The 19838-nt window shown below is 40.6% G+C and overlaps 3 protein-coding genes across 7 annotated transcripts in view; 2 read left to right on the forward strand and 1 right to left on the reverse strand.

Moving 5' to 3' along the window:
- The window catches only part of fbxo15 (F-box protein 15), a 45434-nt gene extending 26440 nt beyond the window's left edge, over positions 1-18994 (forward strand). For 2 of the 5 annotated variants that reach the window (XM_027274204.1, XM_027274205.1), the window contains 9 exons: positions 11022-11134; positions 13206-13310; positions 14346-14582; positions 16130-16333; positions 16437-16566; positions 16711-16793; positions 17664-17809; positions 18170-18294; positions 18611-18994. In XM_027274204.1, the coding sequence (XP_027130005.1) occupies positions 11043-11134; positions 13206-13310; positions 14346-14582; positions 16130-16333; positions 16437-16566; positions 16711-16793; positions 17664-17809; positions 18170-18294; positions 18611-18877 (1389 nt within the window). In that variant the 5' untranslated portion in view covers positions 11022-11042 and the 3' untranslated portion in view covers positions 18878-18994. Of the gene's footprint in view, positions 1-10795; positions 10926-11021; positions 11135-13205; positions 13311-14345; positions 14583-16129; positions 16334-16436; positions 16567-16710; positions 16794-17663; positions 17810-18169; positions 18295-18610 lie in introns of those variants that run through there. The other 3 variants (XM_027274202.1, XM_027274203.1, XM_019276514.2) reach the window with 3 other exon arrangements.
- Positions 1621-4987, reverse strand: cbln2b (cerebellin 2b precursor). The gene is made up of 4 exons (XM_010733701.3): positions 4706-4987; positions 3737-4315; positions 2871-2990; positions 1621-2776 (listed from the first exon to the last, which is right to left on the reverse strand). Exons 2-4 carry the CDS (start codon positions 4022-4024, stop codon positions 2579-2581), a joined length of 606 nt encoding a protein of 201 aa, XP_010732003.1. The 5' UTR covers positions 4025-4315; positions 4706-4987; the 3' UTR covers positions 1621-2578.
- neto1l (neuropilin (NRP) and tolloid (TLL)-like 1, like) overlaps positions 18627-19838 on the forward strand; it is a 131137-nt gene continuing 129925 nt past the window's right edge. Inside the window, exon 1 of the mRNA XM_027274200.1 lies at positions 18627-18725. The gene's annotated coding sequence lies outside the window, so the exon portion shown is untranslated. The remainder of the gene's footprint in view (positions 18726-19838) is intronic.

A 19838-nucleotide genomic window follows, 5' to 3' on the forward strand; every position in this document is an offset into this window, starting at 1 on the left:
TTGTTTTTTTTTAATCTAGTCACTTAAAAAGGCAGAGAAAATAAATTAAAGTGTTTTTCTTTTTTTTTAAAGCTTCGCCACCTAAATTTAACCGTTTGAGCTTGCCTGAGAAAACCAATAGCAAGCTTCACAATCTCTGCAGTGTACCCCCTCTCCTCTGCACACAGAGTAATTAAGAAGATATGTTGTTTTCGTGTGCATTTCTTGTTTTCCAGATCTCCTCCTACAGATGTTTCAGCGAGGACATTTGCATGCACACCGGCGCCCAGCTTCCATACAGGAAGTTTAAAGGTGCCTCTCAGATCATGTCCCCAGAGTTGAACACAGCAAAGTTTACACTGAAACAGTGCTCGTCTCCACAGCTCTAAAAAGGTCAATGGAGAATGACCTTTTCCAAACTAAACTGAAGCATGAGTTAACACAGTTTGCCCTTTGACCCAGTAGTCTCACATGAGAGAGATCAATTACAGCACGTTGACTTGCAAGTATTAAAGACAGCTTAACTGCAGCGTCCACAGGTGTTCAAAACACTGAGGACCTCTCTGACACTGAGTTGCAGCAATGTTTTTGCTTTTCAGCCCACATCTCGGTTGCCCCAAACTCATCTGCTACTGTCACTGATTTAACAAGGGAAATCAATAAAGCCTTTCACCTGGATTCACCTCATCACCGTGCACACCAGCAAGTAATACTTTCTACATTTAGGATAGATTTTCTACAGAATTGCTGTATGTTCAAATCATGTTAATATCGTTGCTTAAACGTGTGCTGTAGAGTCTGATTTCAGGATAGCAGTTCATAAAAATCATTCCTTCAAAGATTCTTTCACAAGTCACTTCTTTGCTTTGATTCAGATTCAGACCTGGACTTGAATTTAATTTAGAGGGGGTGGGAGTATTTGACTGAGTGAGTGTGTGTGTGTGAGAGAGAGGAGGGAGTAGGTGAGAGAAGGTGTGTGTGTGTGTGTGTGTGTGTGTGTGTGTGTGTGTGGGCGGGAATATCCAAAAACGTTGATTCTCAAACAAGATGGCATCCAATTATGTGATAAAAAACAAACAAACAAACAAACAAATGTACACCTCAGGCTCTGTGGACCTTTGCGCTTGTTATGCCTTCTTTTATCACAGCATAGCCTTAAACGCATGCGTGTGTCCGTCATAATATATGTTTATTTAATCGTGGATTCGTCTGAAACAAAGCGCTCCTCTAGTAGTTTCTAACCGTCGTGCGCTGCGTAAAGACGCACCAAAGTCGTGCCGTGCTCAGCTCCAGCAATAAAATCACACTTGCCAGTCAGTAACAATGAGGCAGACACCATGTACTTGTTTTAAAGTTAACACATCTGAAAACTAAATCGCATCTCATGTTCATAATCGTCCCCTAACACGTGTTGCGAGACTTTCTGAATATTTCAGGACCTCGGACAGGGACTAAGGCGAACAGTCAGCACTGTGTGTGTGTGTGTGTGTGTGTGTGTGTGTGTGTGTGTGTGTCTCCTCCTGAGGCCTTTCCTTCACCAAACTCTACCTTCTAATGGACAAAGGTTTTATCTTCAGCCTGCTCCCTTTTTTTAAAAGTGCAAAGTCCTGTGAATAAAAAGCGATAAATGCGCTTAGCCTATACAATACAATATCTTTTATTAAGCGGGACATATAGGGATTCTTCTATTATTTCCACAATGTACATTTGGTGAGCAAGGTCACTGAACATTAAATCAGTCAAAGCTACGCAGATTCCGAAATGTAGAACACACAATAATGTGAATATGTACTTTATAAATTATATAATTATCTTCTTTTTTTTAATAAAAGGGCTCTAAGTCGTCTCCGGTGGCTGAAATATGTCGCCTTTTTTTTCTTCTCTTTTTAATAAACTCGTCGGCGTCCTACATTTGGCTTATTTTCAATATGTTCGGCATCCAAACGCAACACCATTGACAGCACAAAACATAAAGTAAAAACTTCCACTCGTGCAAAAAAATGCCTTGGGCGTGAAAGCACTTCTTCTTCTTCTTCTTCTCCTTCTTCTTCTGGTTGTCCATAATTCCATATACTTCACTTGGGAGGAAACCATATACTCTTTAAGGCTATACAAACATAAAATAGAGCATAACACACTCGGCCTGTCCAGGACATCAGTTCTTCCACTCGTCGTCTTCTCTCGTGTCCATTCTTTTTTTTTTTTTTTTTTTTTTTTTTATTATTACTTTTTTTTTGCCCAGGTTCACCCGTTTGTCTGTTGGCAAAGTTTGTTTTCCAAGCAAGAAAAAAAAAATCCACATACCCGACAAGCACACGCCACTGGCCGATCAATACGTTTAGTCATCCAGATTGCGTTAAAGTTGACAGATGGATTTGAATATATGAAACTCCAAGGAAACGTTCATATTTGACTAGATAGTGGACGAGTGTAGGTATACAGATATTCGTCGGCTTCCTTGGCTGACAGTTTATTTAAGTTAAAAATAAATGGCCTGTTTTTTGTTTTTTTTGTCGTTTTTTTCTTTTTCTTTTTTTCTTTTTTTCTTCCTCAACAGAAGCAGAGTCCCCCGGTGCGACGTGGATCATCGCAGATCAGATTATAGAGGAAAGACTAGAAAGCCTGAGAAGGTGGAGTATTTCCATCCGCCCATTAAGGTGCCCCGTTCCAGCTTCAGATAGACCCGGTCCTCCCGCTCAACCATCAGCAGTACTCCGTTGCTTGCTGCCTCTCTCGTAACGTCCTGGTCACCGGCGAACGCTGATATAACCGGATAATCATTCTGCATCAGGTTCACCTGCAGCAGAGGAGGAGACACGGGCTCGGAGTTTAGTGTCTGAAAAAAATGTGATCTATTAAATGCAGAGTGCGACTATTTGACATATGCTCACCTGTATGGTTTGTCTGTTGTAGACCTTCACCACGTGAAAGCTGAAACTATATATCCCCCTCCTTGGAGCTTGGAAAACACTTGCTTTGAGATCGAAATGGTTGCCGATGTTCACTAAAACCTGTGACCAAGAAGGGCGCACAAATGAGACAGTGTGTTACTTTTTTCCCCCCATCTGCATGCTTCACTTAACATAACAGCTGTTTTTTGTTGTAATGTATTGTTGTCTCTGCCACGCACGGTGACTACACAGAGGCGTATCAGTCATACTCTGGTTCTGGTATACGCCAAATGTTTTGGCTGCACTTCAACTTCGCAGTTTGGGTTGTTTCCCAATTTGATGCGTATGACAGGCCGCTGTCCAAAGAAAACTTACCCAAAAAGCAACACAATGCACGTCAATTTAGCCGAGGCCCTCAGACGCATATGTGATGAGTGATCTTCCATGAATAATCATTCATTTTGGCAGCGTATCTCTCAATCACGCCAATTACTCGGAGGATTACATGGAAGGAAAACAGCATTGTGTTCTTTAGGTTGGAGGAGGACGTGGCACAGACCACACACAGTTTGAGCAGTGATATGAAATCAATGAAACATGAGCTTAAACAAGTTCTGTTCGCCCACGGTAAACAGATATGATGTATGGTGTACAGACAGAGACAGACAGACAGAGAGAGAGAGAGAGAGAGAGAGAGAGAGAGAGAGAGAGAGAGGAGGGAGAGAAACCCGTGATGGAGCTATGAGATTTTGGCTCATATCTAGGGAGAGAAACCCGTGATGGAGCTATGAGATTTTGGCTCATATCTGATTAACATTCGACTTTTTCTGGACTGTGTTGGTGCAAAAATTCAGTGGACATCTGACCTGGTCAAAATAGATGGTCATAGACGTGTTGCTCATCTCTGACGGCTCGTGGTTGGTTCCACGCACGGCAGAAAAAGCCACCTTTGCCCCAGCGGAGCGGACTGATATGCCAAGTGATGAAGTGACCCCTCCGTCCGAAGAAGGGTTCGAGTCGCACACCACAAGACACTTCCCTTCGAGCACGATGGGCTCCGTGTCGTTCTGGCCGAGGCAGGAAGCCACGCCGCATCCCAAGAGGAGGGTCAGAGCCAGCATGGCACAGGGTCCCGGGCAGCGCGCGGGCACCATGGTCGGATCGCTGATCCCGTGCACACTGATACAACCCGGCAGCCCCTTGGAGGTTTGTTAGTACTCGATCACCTGGTCCAGACTTACTCCCTTCTCTCTTCCCCCCTCTCTCTCTCTTTCTCTCTCTCTCTCTCTCTTTCTTTCTCCACCTCTATCTGCGATGCTCCCTCACTCGCTCAAACACCCTCTGACACACAGACGCACTCAGACTCTCTCCGGCTGTGACTCCCCTCCCTCCTGTGCGTCTTAGTTGATTTTGGGAGGCTGTTCAGGCAAGTGCTGTTGAAAATCCTGATGATTTAAGAAGGGAAAATGGGAGTTTTCATGTCAGACACCAGCAGAAAAATAATCTTATATAGTTTAGACATCAAACTTGAGTATTTTCTCCATGCGTAAAATCACAGTCGTGCGTAAAATGAAAGACAGGCGCTCAATAAATACCTAAATCTAAAAAAATCGCGGTGATATAAAAACACATCTTGTGTTCGTTCGTTATTAATCAACCCAACTCTTTGTGCTGCTGCGTAGTGTTTCCTATAAATGTGCGCAGCAGCACTTTGTAAAAATCTCCAAGGAAAATGATCTTACTTTGCCTTTTCCTCTCCTTCTAAATTGATAATTGTGGCAAAACAACCACTTTTGAGGAATTCCTGTTACAAAAGAAGCTAAATCACGACCTACCTGTGCTCTCCATCCCGCTGGTGTGCTCTCTCTCTGTCTCTCGCAGACTGTGAACTGAGCGCTCAGATCGCTGGTGCTAAAAAAGCAGGAGTCTCTGGGCTCCCTTTCGAGGGGCAACTCACGCCCATTCTTTGTGTGTAGCCACTGCAACAAGACTCATCCGAGGTATCCCACAATCAGGAGCACACCAGCGTGGACTAATGGGTTTGTTTACATATGTTGTGAGCTCATGGGGCCCCTCAGGACGGCAGAGATCACTTCCTCTGAAATGTGTGTCATTTATATGCTGGTGGCTTTCTCATGTCTCTCCCTGATTACAATGAAAGGGGGTGCAATGGATAACCTTTCTGTCGCATGGTACATTCACCATCTATGTATATGTTACTAATTTGAGACTTAAACGATCATTTTTATGAGTCCAATAAAGATACTTGTGCGCCATCCAGTGGCGGGTTTCACCTCTGCAGACAGTGCTGCATCTTATCAGAGGCGCAGAGAGAAAAATCAAAGCATAAAAGTGATTTAAAATTATGTGGTAGCTGGCCTACATGTTTTAGTAATGGCCGTGTACTGGCGTATCACCAAATTATTTCACATGCACATCACACATACCAAACACCCCAAGTTGAAAGCAGGTGACACTTCAGAAAATGCCCACTTCACAGGGAATGACCCGCGTCCCTCTGTACCACCCCTTAGCCTTTCTTTTCAATTCCTGACATGTCATCATCCTTTGAAGAGCTGTGTAGAGGGTCCCTATCAGTGCTCCACACCTCTGAAGAGTCTGAGAGTGGGCTTCACAAGAGGTGAGCCCTCACGTTAGACCTTTAATGAGCTGTCATTTTCCTATTTAAAGAAATGGCACTTGCATTAACAGAGGAACGGACTATATGGGCTGTCTTTAACTTCATCAGCTCAAGAAAATAGTGTGAGGAAAACGCCTGTGTTTGCTTCAATAGAGTTCATCTTGCCGTGATCTGTATTTTGAATGCGTGCAAGCAAATTGATAGGAGGAGAGGACAAAATCGAATCTTTTACTTAAAGGTACAGAATGTCACTATGAATAAACATTACAAGCCTTGATACAAATCCAGAATGCGTCTACCAGCAGCTTCTACAAATGCAACGTCCTTGTATAATGATCCGCGACTTGCACCACATAGAGAACACATTATTTTAGACTTAATCGTGGTGATCCTTTGCACCCCCCTTTCTCGCCCCCATTTGACAAACATTGTACTGTCAGAGCTGACTGACAAACCATGCGGAAGAGTGACATCAGGTATCCAAGAGCCACAAATGACCCCAGGCCTGCAGAAGGACACGTAGCAACAGAAATCATCAAATGTCAAGTACACAGGAACATGCAAGAGGAAGGGATGTAGCCTACACGGCATTACCATACCAGGGGCTGCCGTTGCCCTAAAAGGGACTTCACTTCCATCAGGCAAGCTGATCGGCTAGACTGACAACAGTTTTATGGTTATTTTCCCTGACAGCTAGCAGAGCCTACTGGCTTCCAGGAATGGGGAGGTCGAATATGGAATGGGTCTTAAAGCAAAGCATCTGCTTTTGCACAGAAAAGGACTCAGCATCAGTCTGTTTAGTTCTTTGTTTTTCTGCAGAAATCAGTTTTAATATTCCTCTTATGACTTTGATTTGATTGTGCTTAACGTATGAGTCATTGGTTAGTGATCTCGCAGCCGCAAAGAAGAGAGTCACCATGCCTAATACAGTTTGTCCTATACATAGTGCATCTGTTAGAAATATTCTATGTAAAGGCCCACCCTCCGTATGCTTCACAAGATCTAAAAAAACCCGATTCAAAATAGACACGTGTGTCCATCTGTCTGTCTGTTTGTGTGTAGCTATAAATAAGTCTGTATTTTCATATCTATAATGAGGTCAAGCGCTCAAACAAGTTCATTTAAAAGCGATATCTCTCTCTCTCTCACTGCAACCCTGAATGGAACCTGTGAGGTAGATTGTGTTATGTCTCTCTTGTCTTACATCAGTAAGATGTGACCTCTATCTTTGCATGTGTGAGGAGGGAAATAACATCAATCTTGTCTGTTTCTCCACCGCCAGTGTGCGACTAACACCCTGATGAGGAGTTATATTGCTAACCCAGAGAAAGATTACGGCACTGTGCCAGCTATGGTTTACAGTAACAGGTATTACTTTGTGCATATGTATGTGTGTGTATGTGTAGAGGTGCATGTAAACATCACATTACATAGAAATTGCTATTGCGATGATTGCAAGAGCAAAACCACTCTTGTAAATATGGACATGTATTTGTTATTATTACATTACTTATGAACAAAAACTAGGAGGTTGACGACTTTGCTAACAGCTCCCGCCAACAACTAAAAATCAGTCCCAGATCTACCCTGTGGACAGACACTTAACCGGTCGGGCTCTTTTTCTCTTCTTAGTTTCCTTTATCAATATCCTCTTCATCTCTTCGCCTCTGCCATTATGTCCATAGAGCCTGCTAAGCATGGTTACATCGCCCTCTACCATTCTGACACGACACCAGCTCTACTCTGGTGGTCCGAAACACCTGGGGTAACAGTGAAAACACTAACAATCCCCAAATGTAGCCCGGCTAACAAACTGAGCAAACATTATCTAACAGTAGCTATAATTCATAACAAGTAACTTCACTGTCCATTAGGAAAAATATATTCTCCATAAAAGAGACACTATTCACAGTGCAGCATCAAAATTTAAAGCAGTGAAGGCATATCAGTTCAATGAGTATTTTTGTCTGTATATGTATATATAGCATATATCTTTGTGTGAAGTTTTGTTGTTATTCCCTCAAATTAACAAAAATATCTCCTTACAACAAGATGCTAAATTACAACTAAATATTCTTTTCACTTTTCATATTTTTTAATTAACAGCATACGCTGTAAACATTTGACAAATACTGGGGCGGCTCGGAGGCAGAACGGGTCGTCCACTAATCAGAAGATCGGAGGTTTGATCCCCGGCTCCTCCAGGCTGCAAGATACTGAACCCCAAATTGCTCCCGAAGGCTGTGCCAATGTGTATGAATGGTTAGTTCCTGGTTAGATGAGCAGTTGGCACCTTGCATGGCAGCCAATACCATCATTGTGTGAATGGGGTGAATGAGATAGTAGTAAAAGTGTAAAAGCGCTTTGAGTGGTCGGAAAACTAGAAAGGCACTATATAAGTACAGCCTATTTACCATTTACTCTGAGATGCCAAAAAAAAACAATATATTGCTGGTTGATTAATAGGACAATACAGTTCAACATTATCACAAATGCAGCAGATGTTATGTGTGTATGTGTCTGACTGGAGCTGCAGTCTCTGGTTAGGCTTTTAAATTCAGGATGAAACAACCAAAAATAAAACCCATACATATGCTGTAATTGATTTTATTTGCATGTGTCTGTGTGTGCACATTGGACTACATGACTCATACCTACAACAAGATATTGTGTGAAATACATTTCATAAGATTATGTGTATTCAATATAACAATCAACGTAACAAGCATGTGCTCATACATTAAACATGATTTTTATTTTTACAAATAGATGTAAAGTCAGAACCAATGGTGTCAGGGAACGAGGAGTTTGTTCTACTTATCAGATCAGTTCATGCAAAGCCAAGGCTGATGAATGTAGACGCCATTAGATAAGGCGAGAAAAACTCCCAAAAGGAAGGCCAGGTTGACACCATTAGATACAAGGAGTGGCTGGAGAGTTCCCAAAAGAATAAATAATGGTTTAAGTAAAACTGTGGACCAAATTAGTAGGATAGGGAGGCACTACACCCAACAATATAAGGAGAATTTAGCTCTTACTCTGATTTTGAATTGCAGTGCATTTATATTACCAAGTGTGAAGTTGATCAGATGAAGCCATACACACACACAGACAGATGGAGATTCTTTTGTTTATTGTTAGATGATGCCGATACAGCTCTGATTGGCCAAACAGTATTTAATCAAGGTGACTCATACATATCTACACATTTACCAAGTGTGGTTGCACAAAGCGTTAATGAGTTGAATTTCACACCCTTTGAACAACTCTGACTCACCCCATACAAATACAATCATTGTATAACACTGCACTGCAAGTCCATTGTTATTGTGCCACCATCTGCTCAAATTGAGCCATATTCAACTGCTTCCCTCGGTAACCTGACTGTGTTATTTGTTTTGTTACATTGAACCATCTTAGCAGTTACATGCTAACCTCTTTAGCAGCCACCCTTGCTGTTTTTTTTCTGTCTGTCCTCACGCACATTAAATGTTAAGCAGAACACATAGCTCATGTAATTGACAGTACTCCTTCAGAGAACTCTGATCGGTCTGAACCATTGCGTTTGGACACAAGCACATAGCTTGAGAAGCCTGGCAAGACGGATTTTTGGTGATATCATAATTTCATAATCTTGCGAATCCAGCTGCCTCACAAGGTTATCCCTCAGCAATAAATCTACCAAGTTTACATTAGACTGGATGAACAGTTCTTGAGACATATGTACATAAAGCAAGGAATCTGTCTATAGGTAGGCTATGTGTGTAGACAAACACAGACAGACGTTCCTTGCGACTGGCACATGCTAGAAACTGTACTCCAACCTCTGCTTCTTTGCTTTTGATCATTTTTCATCTTGTGAGTCCTCCAGCTTTTTGGAGATGTGATACTAAACACTACACTAGAGTACTTGTTAAACTCAATGCCTTTCAAACCACAGCCACCCTGAAATCCAGTGCTGGAAGAAGTACTTTTATTGAAATAATAGTAGAGTGGTAATGTAGTAAAAGCACTGAAATATAAAAGCAGCATCACCGAGATTTCTTTCAAGATACATTAAATATGATGGAAAATAGTTTTCTGAAAAGACTTTGAATGATATACCAGAAATGTGGAGTTAGATGTTAAAACAGTTTTTCACCAGTCTTCAGTCCAGGATTTTTTAAAGGGTGGCTTGATGACACACTGAGGCCACCCTCAGCATACCCCTGCATCCCTAGCAGAGAGATGGAGATTAAATCATCTCACTCAGAGTGTTTCAGTGTTAGTCCTGTTATTTTCTAAACTCATCTGACACATTTTAGTGGCTTCAAAATCGCACCTTATTTCATAAATTTGTTGATATTTTTAATCATTCAAATTTGGCTGGATGGTTATTAACAATTATTATTCTTTGGCCTGACAAACTCAGAACATATTCTTACATTACACAAACTTTTAAGTAAACCTAACAAAGTCAAAGTAGACCAATTTGTTGTGCAGAATGACCCAGAATAATATATTATTGAATTCTAATTATTGATGCACTGATGTCTTTCTTTAATGTTGCAGCTGGTAACACTGGAGATAATGTAGTGTGAATTTATAGAGTACTATAAAAAGTACAAGAACCACAAGATTATACTTGAGTAAATGTACTTAGTTACTTTCCACCAATGTAAAAATGCAGTCCAAGATATTGAAAAAGACTCGAGCAAACTTTGCCTGTTACGAGAATTTTTAAAGAAAAACTTGAATAAGGAAGACTGGATTCAAAGTATCAAAGTTTAGGTTCAATTTATTTTTCTTGTACAAGAAGGAGCGTTTAACAGTGCAACACACAAAAGGGTTACAGAGAAAAGGCTCCTTGAGGAGCCTTATCAGTTGGTTCTTATGCAATATTCTTAAAATGGGCTGTCTCGGACATCCCCACTCAAAATTTCCTTTTTTGTTTTTCCGCCTAGTAATGAACATTGTGTTTCTTGTCCAAAACGACACTTCCCCTAACCTGTCCTCTTGTCCTTGAACTATTTTTTGAATTATCTCTCCCTACCAGCCTCAGTAAACACATGCCAGATAAGGGGAGTGGGCGAGATATGCAAAAGACAGAAAACAAACACACTCCCTATAAGAGTTAAAACATCTGCACTCCAGTATACTCCTAATTTTCAAAACAATGGCCAACAGTATTGTATTCACATCAAATAGTCACTGAAATATTATTATATTGACCGCTTTTATTTTGAAGGCACACACCGTAAAATAAACCGTTTCTCCACTTTTATTTTGAAGCAAATATCGGCACCGTCTACCGGATGTGTTTCTGCGCGTCACCATGGCGACTAGACGCGGGGCAGTTAAGTCATGGCTAATTATTGAGCTAAATTAACGAGTTTACATGTTTTTTTATATCCTAACGTTATACTCTGCGAGCTGTAAGCAAAAAAGCTGTCAGACAAACACGCCTGTTACCGTCACATGGCCTTAAAACTTACTAAAAATATATAAATTGTCTTGTATCTGTCTCAAAGGGGTCAAGAGCACTGAAACGAATGGCGGCACCAAAAGCAGTTACTTCCAGGGTGCGGGCGTCCAAGAGAGCTGACAAATCATCTCCAGCGTCCTCTCACAACTTTATGGAAAGGTAATCTGTCAGAAACATGCTCATATTTTCACCTGTGTGGCATTCAACACTTTTTTTTTTAAAGCCTGGCAGTGTTCAGAAACTGTGGCAAGTCAAGGCTTTATTGCCCTGTAAGTAATAGGATTTATGGACCGTGTTCACAGCAAAACACAATAAAAGCACAGCAAAAATCAATACAGGTGGAAGACACTTCACTATATGTTCAAATTAAGCAGTGTGATTCGTTCCCCATTGAATGCAGGCAGTAAATACAGCAAGGACACACCGGCTCACAGTAGCAAGTCAGCGTACGATTGCTTTTCTCACTACACATCTCACTTGTCTGATATTTCTTATAAACAAGGATGTAATTCCATTAAAGCAAAACAAACGTCTGTAATTATTAAGATTATTGTTTTGCCACGCACACTAATTTTTCCAATTTATTTTTTAACTCTATCTCAAGACCCCAATAAGCATAAAATCCTCTCTATCTCTCGCTTTTGAAATCGGTCACAGTTTGCTGGAGGAATATGTCTAAAACAATATTAAAAAAAAAACAATACTTTATTATATATTCCTCTAGCTTTTATGTGTGAATGTGCGAAGACATTCATGGCCCTCAGAGGATGAATCCTACAGATATTTTGCAATCCTGACTTTTCCTTTCATGCCACCACGCAGTAACTATTTGATTGATTGTTCTGAACTTTGTACGGATGACTTGTATTAACTCTTGGGGTACGTCATTTAAGTTTCCCTATCTAACTGGCTTTGGGTGTCTAACTGGCTGGACAAATCTCATCACAGGGCACATAGAGACAAACAACCATTCACGCTCACAATCACACTTACGGGCAATTTAGAGTCACCAATTAACCCGTTAAGTGCATGTCTTTGGACTGTGGGGAGGAAGCCCGAGTACCCGGAGAGAACCCACGCGACACAACGGAGAGCATGTAAACTCCACACAGAAAGACATTTTACCTCTAGTTTAGATTAAACTAAAGATGTTATTGAAAGCAGCGGATAAATCTGATTTAAGAAGAATATAGCACCATGTGTATGTGCTAGTTTACTGGCTGTATCACCTTTGTGGGCCATCTCATCATTTTTCCAAACTCTTTGAAAATGCCAAAAAAAAATACTTAAAGCTGAACCTCTGCATGTTGACAGCTCCGAATGTCAGTGAGAGGTTAACTGTCTGACTTTTTCCACTATATATTTAACGCTCAAAAATATTCAGCATTCCTCATGTTAAAACTGCACCAAAGATGATTTATTTATTTATTTCGTGTCACATTTTTAGAAGTTGTTTCATCCGGTTGTTGGTATACAGAGGAATATCAGCCATTGACCAGGCAGGTAATGTAATGCAAGCATATCATGAATACATGACTGACTGACGTGCCTTAATTGGACCGCATTGGCATCATTAAGCAGGACATGTGCAACCAGACAAAACTTAATCAATATTTCTAAATAACAGATGTGAAGAGTGTCTCAAAACATGAAAAATGGTTTCTCACATTAAACTCTTTAAACCATGTAGTTTAAAGAGTTTGTCTTTAATATAAAACACACTCAGGCGTTTATCCAAGAAAGACAACAGACAAAATAAAAATAAAATAAATAAATAAAATACTGGAGAGCTGAGATTTCACATGGGTGACTGCTTCTTGCTGTGCTTGCCTGTTCACATTGCATATCTCACTTTAATTCATCACTTCATGCAGCTTGAGAAGCATCTTTTTCTGACACCACCGTTTTATATGTGCTAATATGGTGGATCTTTTTGGTGTCAGTTAAAGAGGATGTAACACCCTTGTGAGACTGATAAGAAAAATGTGTGTGTGAAGTTTTTTTACAAAAGTCCTGAAGTTAAAAATGTGTTTGTTTTACACCAAAGCTGCTAAATGAGAACATCGACATGGGTCATTTAGTTTTGTTGCCAGAAGAGTATGATAAGATTTTCAAGTAGTCTGTCGAGAGCGTATTTGTCTCATACACTGGAGCTGCATGCCGAACAACAGGTGGCAGGAAAACACCGGTGTCACTTCCTTGTGGTGATGTTTAATGACCTTTTCCGTAGGCTGCCATCTGAGGTCCTGATTAAGATTCTGTCATACCTGGATGCTTCCGCTCTTTTCACCATCAGCCACGTTAATAAGCTCTTCTATCAGTTTGCCAGTGATAAGTAAGTATCAGCCAGGTTTTGTTAACGCAACATACGCAGTACATTAAATGTTTTAGGAATCCAATCCAACACGAAGTAAAGATAATTTAGAAAGCACAGAGTTTCTGAAGGGAACTTATTTTTGTCTGTGATTCAGTCTTTGAAGTGAAGTGAAGACATTTACCACTGCAGTATAATGCTGCAACTAATGATTATTCTTGACTATAGCTTGATCTTACAGTCATTCTCTTGATAAATTGATTAATCATTTGATCTTAAACATTTGAGAATATAGTGAAAGCTTTTCATCACGGCTTCGCAGAGCTCTAAGTGACCAACTGAAATATCTGGTTTTGACCTTTGATCTTCCATTTACTGTCACAGAAGACAGAAGGAAGGAAAGATGTTCATGACAGAAATTAAGTGATTCAATGTAGATTTTTACAAACAGAAAGATCATGCAATCTGGCAGCCTCTTCGTCGTTGGCTCACTTAGGGAGAAACTTTAAGGGGGCGTCATCAGAGAGTGGATGAACCACATGATTCATCTGATCATAGTCTTTATAAGTTTGAGTCTGATCTGCTGGAAAAAGCCAAGAACGAGGATAAAATAATGGCCAGCAGTCGTAAGGTTTCTAAAACTGTCACGAGTAATGATACTTACAAGTGACACTAACAGACAAAGCTCACTGTCTTGACAGGTTGTAATTTGTGCGTCCTGTGCAAACACAATAATTTGCCATGATGGAATATGGCGTAATGTAAACTAAGAACTAAAGATATAAGTATAAGACAACTGCCCAGACTCACTACAACCAGCTACTGCGCACTGCGCTTTGGGGAAGCCAACTCTCTTATGAGTTGCCATGTAAAGCAATGTTGCTTTAAAGTGCTGATTTCTGTATGAATTTCTGCTTTTCAAAACATAATTTACATGAAACATAAAGTAACACAGAACACACATTCAAAGAACAGTTCTATTTATTGTTTGAATATCTTTCAGTCGTTTTCACTCACAGCAATCTAACTTTTTTCTCTACCTTACCGTTGATGCAGTGCTCTTTGGAACAAGATATACATAGCAAAGTTCAGCAAGAATAAAAAGCCGAAACACGCATCGTGCTTGGACGAGCCGCTGCGAAAGATGGGCACAGTGGAGATGCGGGATCGGCCTGCTGGCTACTGGAAGTGGAGGTGCTTCAGGGCCGCACGAGGCACGAACAAGTGGCAAAAACATCTTGGACTCATCAGCTGTCACACTGGGCTGCCCAGCCAAACGGAGCAGGTCCTCAGGTAACAGATGGAGCGAGGCAAAACACTGCTTTTTAAAACCACTTGGACTAAGCGCCTGAGGTGTATGATTTGTTTAATGTAACAGGCAGTTCATTCACTTACCAAACACTTGTCAATAGCCTGACAAGTGTTGCTTCCGTGAAGCTAATCATGTATTTTCAAGCATTGAGAAGAAGGGTCTTATTATTTCTCCGGGAAACATCGTGCTGAATAGTTTCATATTTTACACCTGCTGCTTTTCCTTAAGTCAGTTAAAAGGAGGTGTGTTTATCATACTATTTGTAATCCGTGCCCTGATCTGCTGTTTGCCATGTGTTTCCCATGTTTAGCTGTTTTGCAATAGGATGCAGCTCTGTTCGGTGTCATGGGAACCTGTGCACTGTGTGTTTGTGGTTGGCAAACAGTAAAAACTTTAGCGACTCACCCTCGCTGTCAAGAAAAGTTCAAGGGTATAAAGACCAGAGGACAGTTCAAGCCGCTAGCAATCAAAAACAAAGCGTGGTTTGTTTTTCATATCGCACTTAATGACACTTTCTTATTAAAGGTGAGAAAGGAGGTCTCTGTCTGAACACGATGTCTGCTCAGGGGGAAGCCAGCACGCAGGGGGAAAGCTCCTTTACCACCTCCACCGCGGTTTCTGCTGTGTTTTTATAACCTCTGATTAGAGGCTGTGCAGCACTCAATTTTGAGTTCTGTGGCAGTCGCTGTGGTACAGAGGGGAAGTAGAAATAATTGTGTTCCTTGCAGAGGCTGTCTGAATTGTTGAAATAAATTACTTAGCCCTCCCCAACACCTCATCCACAACACACTCACACATACGCACTCATGCTCACACACCTTCCCTTTATTCCCTCCTCCCACCAGCTCAGACAATTCCCTGTGGGGGTTTGTCTGTTAGAGACACTGAGGAGCATGCGATTTACCTTGGTAATAATCATTTCACAAGACATCACACATACAGACAATGCAGAGTGAAATCCCCTGGGTCATCCGGGGCCTCCTAGGCTGCTCCAGTTTTTAGCTTTGTTCCTTCACTTAATTGATATTGGATGGTGCCTCAGCAAGACACCGCCTGCATCACAGTAGGGGTAGCCCTGAATCACAGTTTAGACAGAATTGGATCAAGAGATTTATCACAACAGCTGTGGTTTCATTTCATTCTTTGCATATCATTTCATTAACAAGAACAGCTTAACTGGAGTCATACTACTCCCCACTGCTGTCAGAAGAAATCTAATAGCCATTCAGCCCATAGTTTGTCTGGTTTAAAGAGCAAGAGTCAGCTTTATCCAATATTGCCCAGTTATTTGCATTGTCTAAACTTAACATACGCCTAAAGCATTTGATTTGTGTCCAGCATTTGCAATTCACTGGTGTCTTAATGTGGCTATTAAGGAATATAAAGTGAGTTATTTTCCTACTTTATGAACGAGGAACCTGTTCATCTTTGTGCATCCAAACTGAGCCCTTCTCCCCACCGCGCTGTTACTGCAAAACTCTGTCATATTGTGTTGCTACAATCTTGTTGTTATGTTATCTCATTCTAGGAACTTGCACGTCACCTGGGAGCTGGAGGTCTCTGTTAAGTCAGGGCATGAGAGCACACATGAGCTGAGCTGCTCCCAGTTCTGCGAGACGGCCGTGACTCTTTGGTGGAGCGTAGGAGACTGCTTGCCCAGCTACCAGCAGATTTCCACCCTTCAACTCCACGGTGTCAGGAGGATAGCCCTCAACTGCCCAGGCCTAAAGAAGTAAGACAGCGCGGCGTGCATCTGCACACACACTTTCTCTCTGTGTCTCTGTTTCCTCTGTTCTTTCAGTGAAACCCACTGTTTTCTTTGCCCGCTCTGGCAGACCTGGCTGGAGGTCCCTCATGACAAAGTTAGACATGCAGACTCTGACTAAAAGCACGCAGGTCATTGGCCAGGACAGACTGGTTGAACTGAAGCTGCTACAGCCTGGCATCATCATCGGCGTCTGGAGGGTAATTACCTACAGCCAACGATGGCATTTTTTTATTAGTTTTTAGTTGTAAAAATGAGATAGATTGTTCTTGTTTTTTTAGTTTTTTTTTTACTTAAAACGTCTGATTTAGCAGAAGGAATTGAAGTGATGACTCTCTTTCCAGGACCAGTGCTCCGTTGCCTTTATCATGTTCACCCTCCACTTCCACAGGCTGGTGGAAAGAAGCGTCGAGGGATCTTCTGTTTGGTAGGCTGCACTTGAACAGGCACCTTTTTATATGCACATGATTACATGGCGTGCAGTGTATCACCATCAGCTGGTTAGGGCTCAAAGGACAGCAGGATTCATTTGATGCCCATGATGTGACCCATCTATGATGCACAGCATGGTCGACTTGTCTGCATGACTGACACCTGTATTTCATCATTTTTTTATTCTGTTCTTCTTATCGTGTGTCAGGATCAGTTACACCAGTGATTCTGTTTTAATGATTTGTCATCAGGACACAAGACAGTCACAACACAGGCAGCTGAATATGTGAGCTGACTTGAATTCATTAGCACCTACACCTTGAAACATCCAATTGAATAGAGAACTTCTGTCATGTTCAGGTTTAATAGAATTGATTGATTAAAAACCAGTAGGCTAGACCCCAACCCAGGGGTCAGGACCCCCCAAAAGGCCCCAGGAGAAAAATTGGGGGCCTATATTGGTCAAAATAATCATATTTTTCTCTGATTTCCTTGCAAAATTCTGGATGCTGTCATCTTTAAAACCTCTAAATCCTTAAAACAAAACAGTCTGAGAGGACATCACTTCCTCTGCAGTGTTCACATTGTATTTTTCATGCATCAGAAAATAAAAAAATAAGCCAGGTTACAGTAATATTTAGTGCTGGAGCTGCTGTCTAGTCTTGGTGGTGAAGGTGTGAGGCTTGGTGTGGTCATAGCCCCCTCTCCTGGTTTCTTGTGAGAGTACAATGTTACAGCACATTGTTATTAGAGCCCATTAAAGTAATAAAGCTCTGAAATGTTAATGAAAAACCTTTTTATTAAAGTTTGATCACTACAGTCTTAGTTTCATTTACGTTTTTGCTTTTTTCTCTTCTTCTTTCAGCCCCTATGTGGAGCCAACGGTAAAACCCCCTTTTGATGACATAGACCCTGAATATGGTCTCCATGGTTACCTACTACACATTGTTCTCCATGACACTGTATGCAAGATCATGTCCGGAAGCTTCTCCCAGCTCTTCTGCCGGAGAAGTAATTTATTTATACTCATATTTCAATTGGATTAGGTTTGAATTGCATGCATAGTAACTTCTAGAGGAATACAGTGAAAGGTTAAAGTACAGTAAAATGACAAGAACCCATCTCTAATCATGTGTTACATATTTCTAGTCATAATGTCTCTGTAGCCAGAGGTCCAACACTCAGGCCACCAGAGTAGTGAACTCTGTCATCTTACATCTATATCCTCCGACATCTAGCATAATTCCCTCTGTGAATCCTTTGTATATTTGCACATTTGCACTCATGCATGTTCTGTACAATATTTTATCGAATAGTTTGCCTTACAGCTGTGTACTTACTTAAAATTTACTTGTTGTCGTCTCGAACCAGCTCAGATATGTGACGGCCTCATCCAGCTGACTGCCATTAACAGGACAGACTTGTCGAAGCACACACTTCTGTCAGGCAACATCACCCTGCCCTGGAGGTGTGAGGCTCTGCAGGGCGCAGTGCAGGTGCGGTGAACTACTTACACTTCGTTTCATTATGTGTTATGGGAAGAAAGAAAAACAAGCCCAAAGCATCTTAAGTATGTGTCAGTGACAACAAGTGCTAGTTTTATTGTAAAGGTTCACAGATCTATTAAAAAGTTAATTTTAGAATCACTCCTTCTTATCTATAGGCTAAAGATAATACAGTTGAAATCAAGTTTGACATTTTTGACTTTTAGCTTAATGCATATGTTCCCATATTCATATTTGGTAAACACACTTGAAACCCCACTGAAATCACAGCAACTTCAATGACACCTGTTGGCTACTGTTTTCCTAGAATTGCTGCATTATGAGTCTGACTCTGCTGGACGAATTCAAGAAACCCTTCTGGTGTGTCAGCTCACCTGTTTCCATGACGCTGGAGAAGGCACCCGTCTCCTATGACTATGATGGTGAGCACTTCCTGATCCACTATCAGGACTCAGACGGTCAGGTGAAAATGGAACTTGTGTGGATGAAGGAACAAAAACAGTTTTTCCTTGTAAGTCTAGTCGTCTGTGTGCCTGTTTGCAAAGTCAACAAGCATTTCGGTAGAGATTACTGAACCTGCAGTGTTTACGCAACAAGTTTTAAGGTTTTTAATCTTTACAGTGGGATACTATATTCATTGAATTAAACATTAAACAACAAATATTAAGTTGGTTTACTGTATATTATATTCAATCACCTGTATACTTTGTTTATTAAAAGCCTCATGTTTTTTGTGGTTAATAATAATTTTCCACTTAATTGATACATTTAAAACAACATATCTTCAAAAACCTATTTACCAGAACAATATTTTTTTATTATCTTGTCTTTAAATATTAAATAAATTAACACATTTTTAAACCAGTTTATGAAAGAAATTTGATCTGCTTTGGATTTTTTTTTTTTTTAAGTATTATTCCATTTTTTTAAAATCAATTTACATATCATGTTATATTTTATCCAATAATCTATTCTATTTTTATCTCTCTTTATTATAAAAAGCCTTTTAAATGGCCTTGTTTAGATATAATGAACAGTTTATAATTATTCTGGTGGCACACTCCATATGTTTGCACACAGCATTTATGTTTGTAATACTCAATCATATAAAATAATACAAAAAACTGAAGTGAAATTGTGAAAAATACAAACCTTAGAGAGATTGTCAAACTAATATTCAAATGTACATCTTTAGGACTCTAAAATACTTTACCAGTTAGATTTTGTTCATATTTGCTTGTGAGTTTTGATGTTTTGTAAGTACTTGTTTCAGCTGAAGATACATTGTCATATCTATGCAGTGTATTGACAAGCAGCTATGAACAGTAGTGAATTCATCTGAAAAAAGACTCTGCTGGATTTTAAGTCAGAAGCACACTCATGCAGATGTGGATCTTTATCACAGTGACAACTGAATAGACCTTCTAGCTCTCGGAGAATGCACACTGAATATGTAATCTATTTTCTACTCTATATTTAAATAAACCTAGAGGTGATCCAGGTCATTGCAGTCTTTCATTTTGCTCAGCCTTACA

Source organism: Larimichthys crocea, chromosome XXIII, assembly GCF_000972845.2.
Source record: "Larimichthys crocea isolate SSNF chromosome XXIII, L_crocea_2.0, whole genome shotgun sequence".
Taxonomy (NCBI): domain Eukaryota; kingdom Metazoa; phylum Chordata; class Actinopteri; family Sciaenidae; genus Larimichthys; species Larimichthys crocea.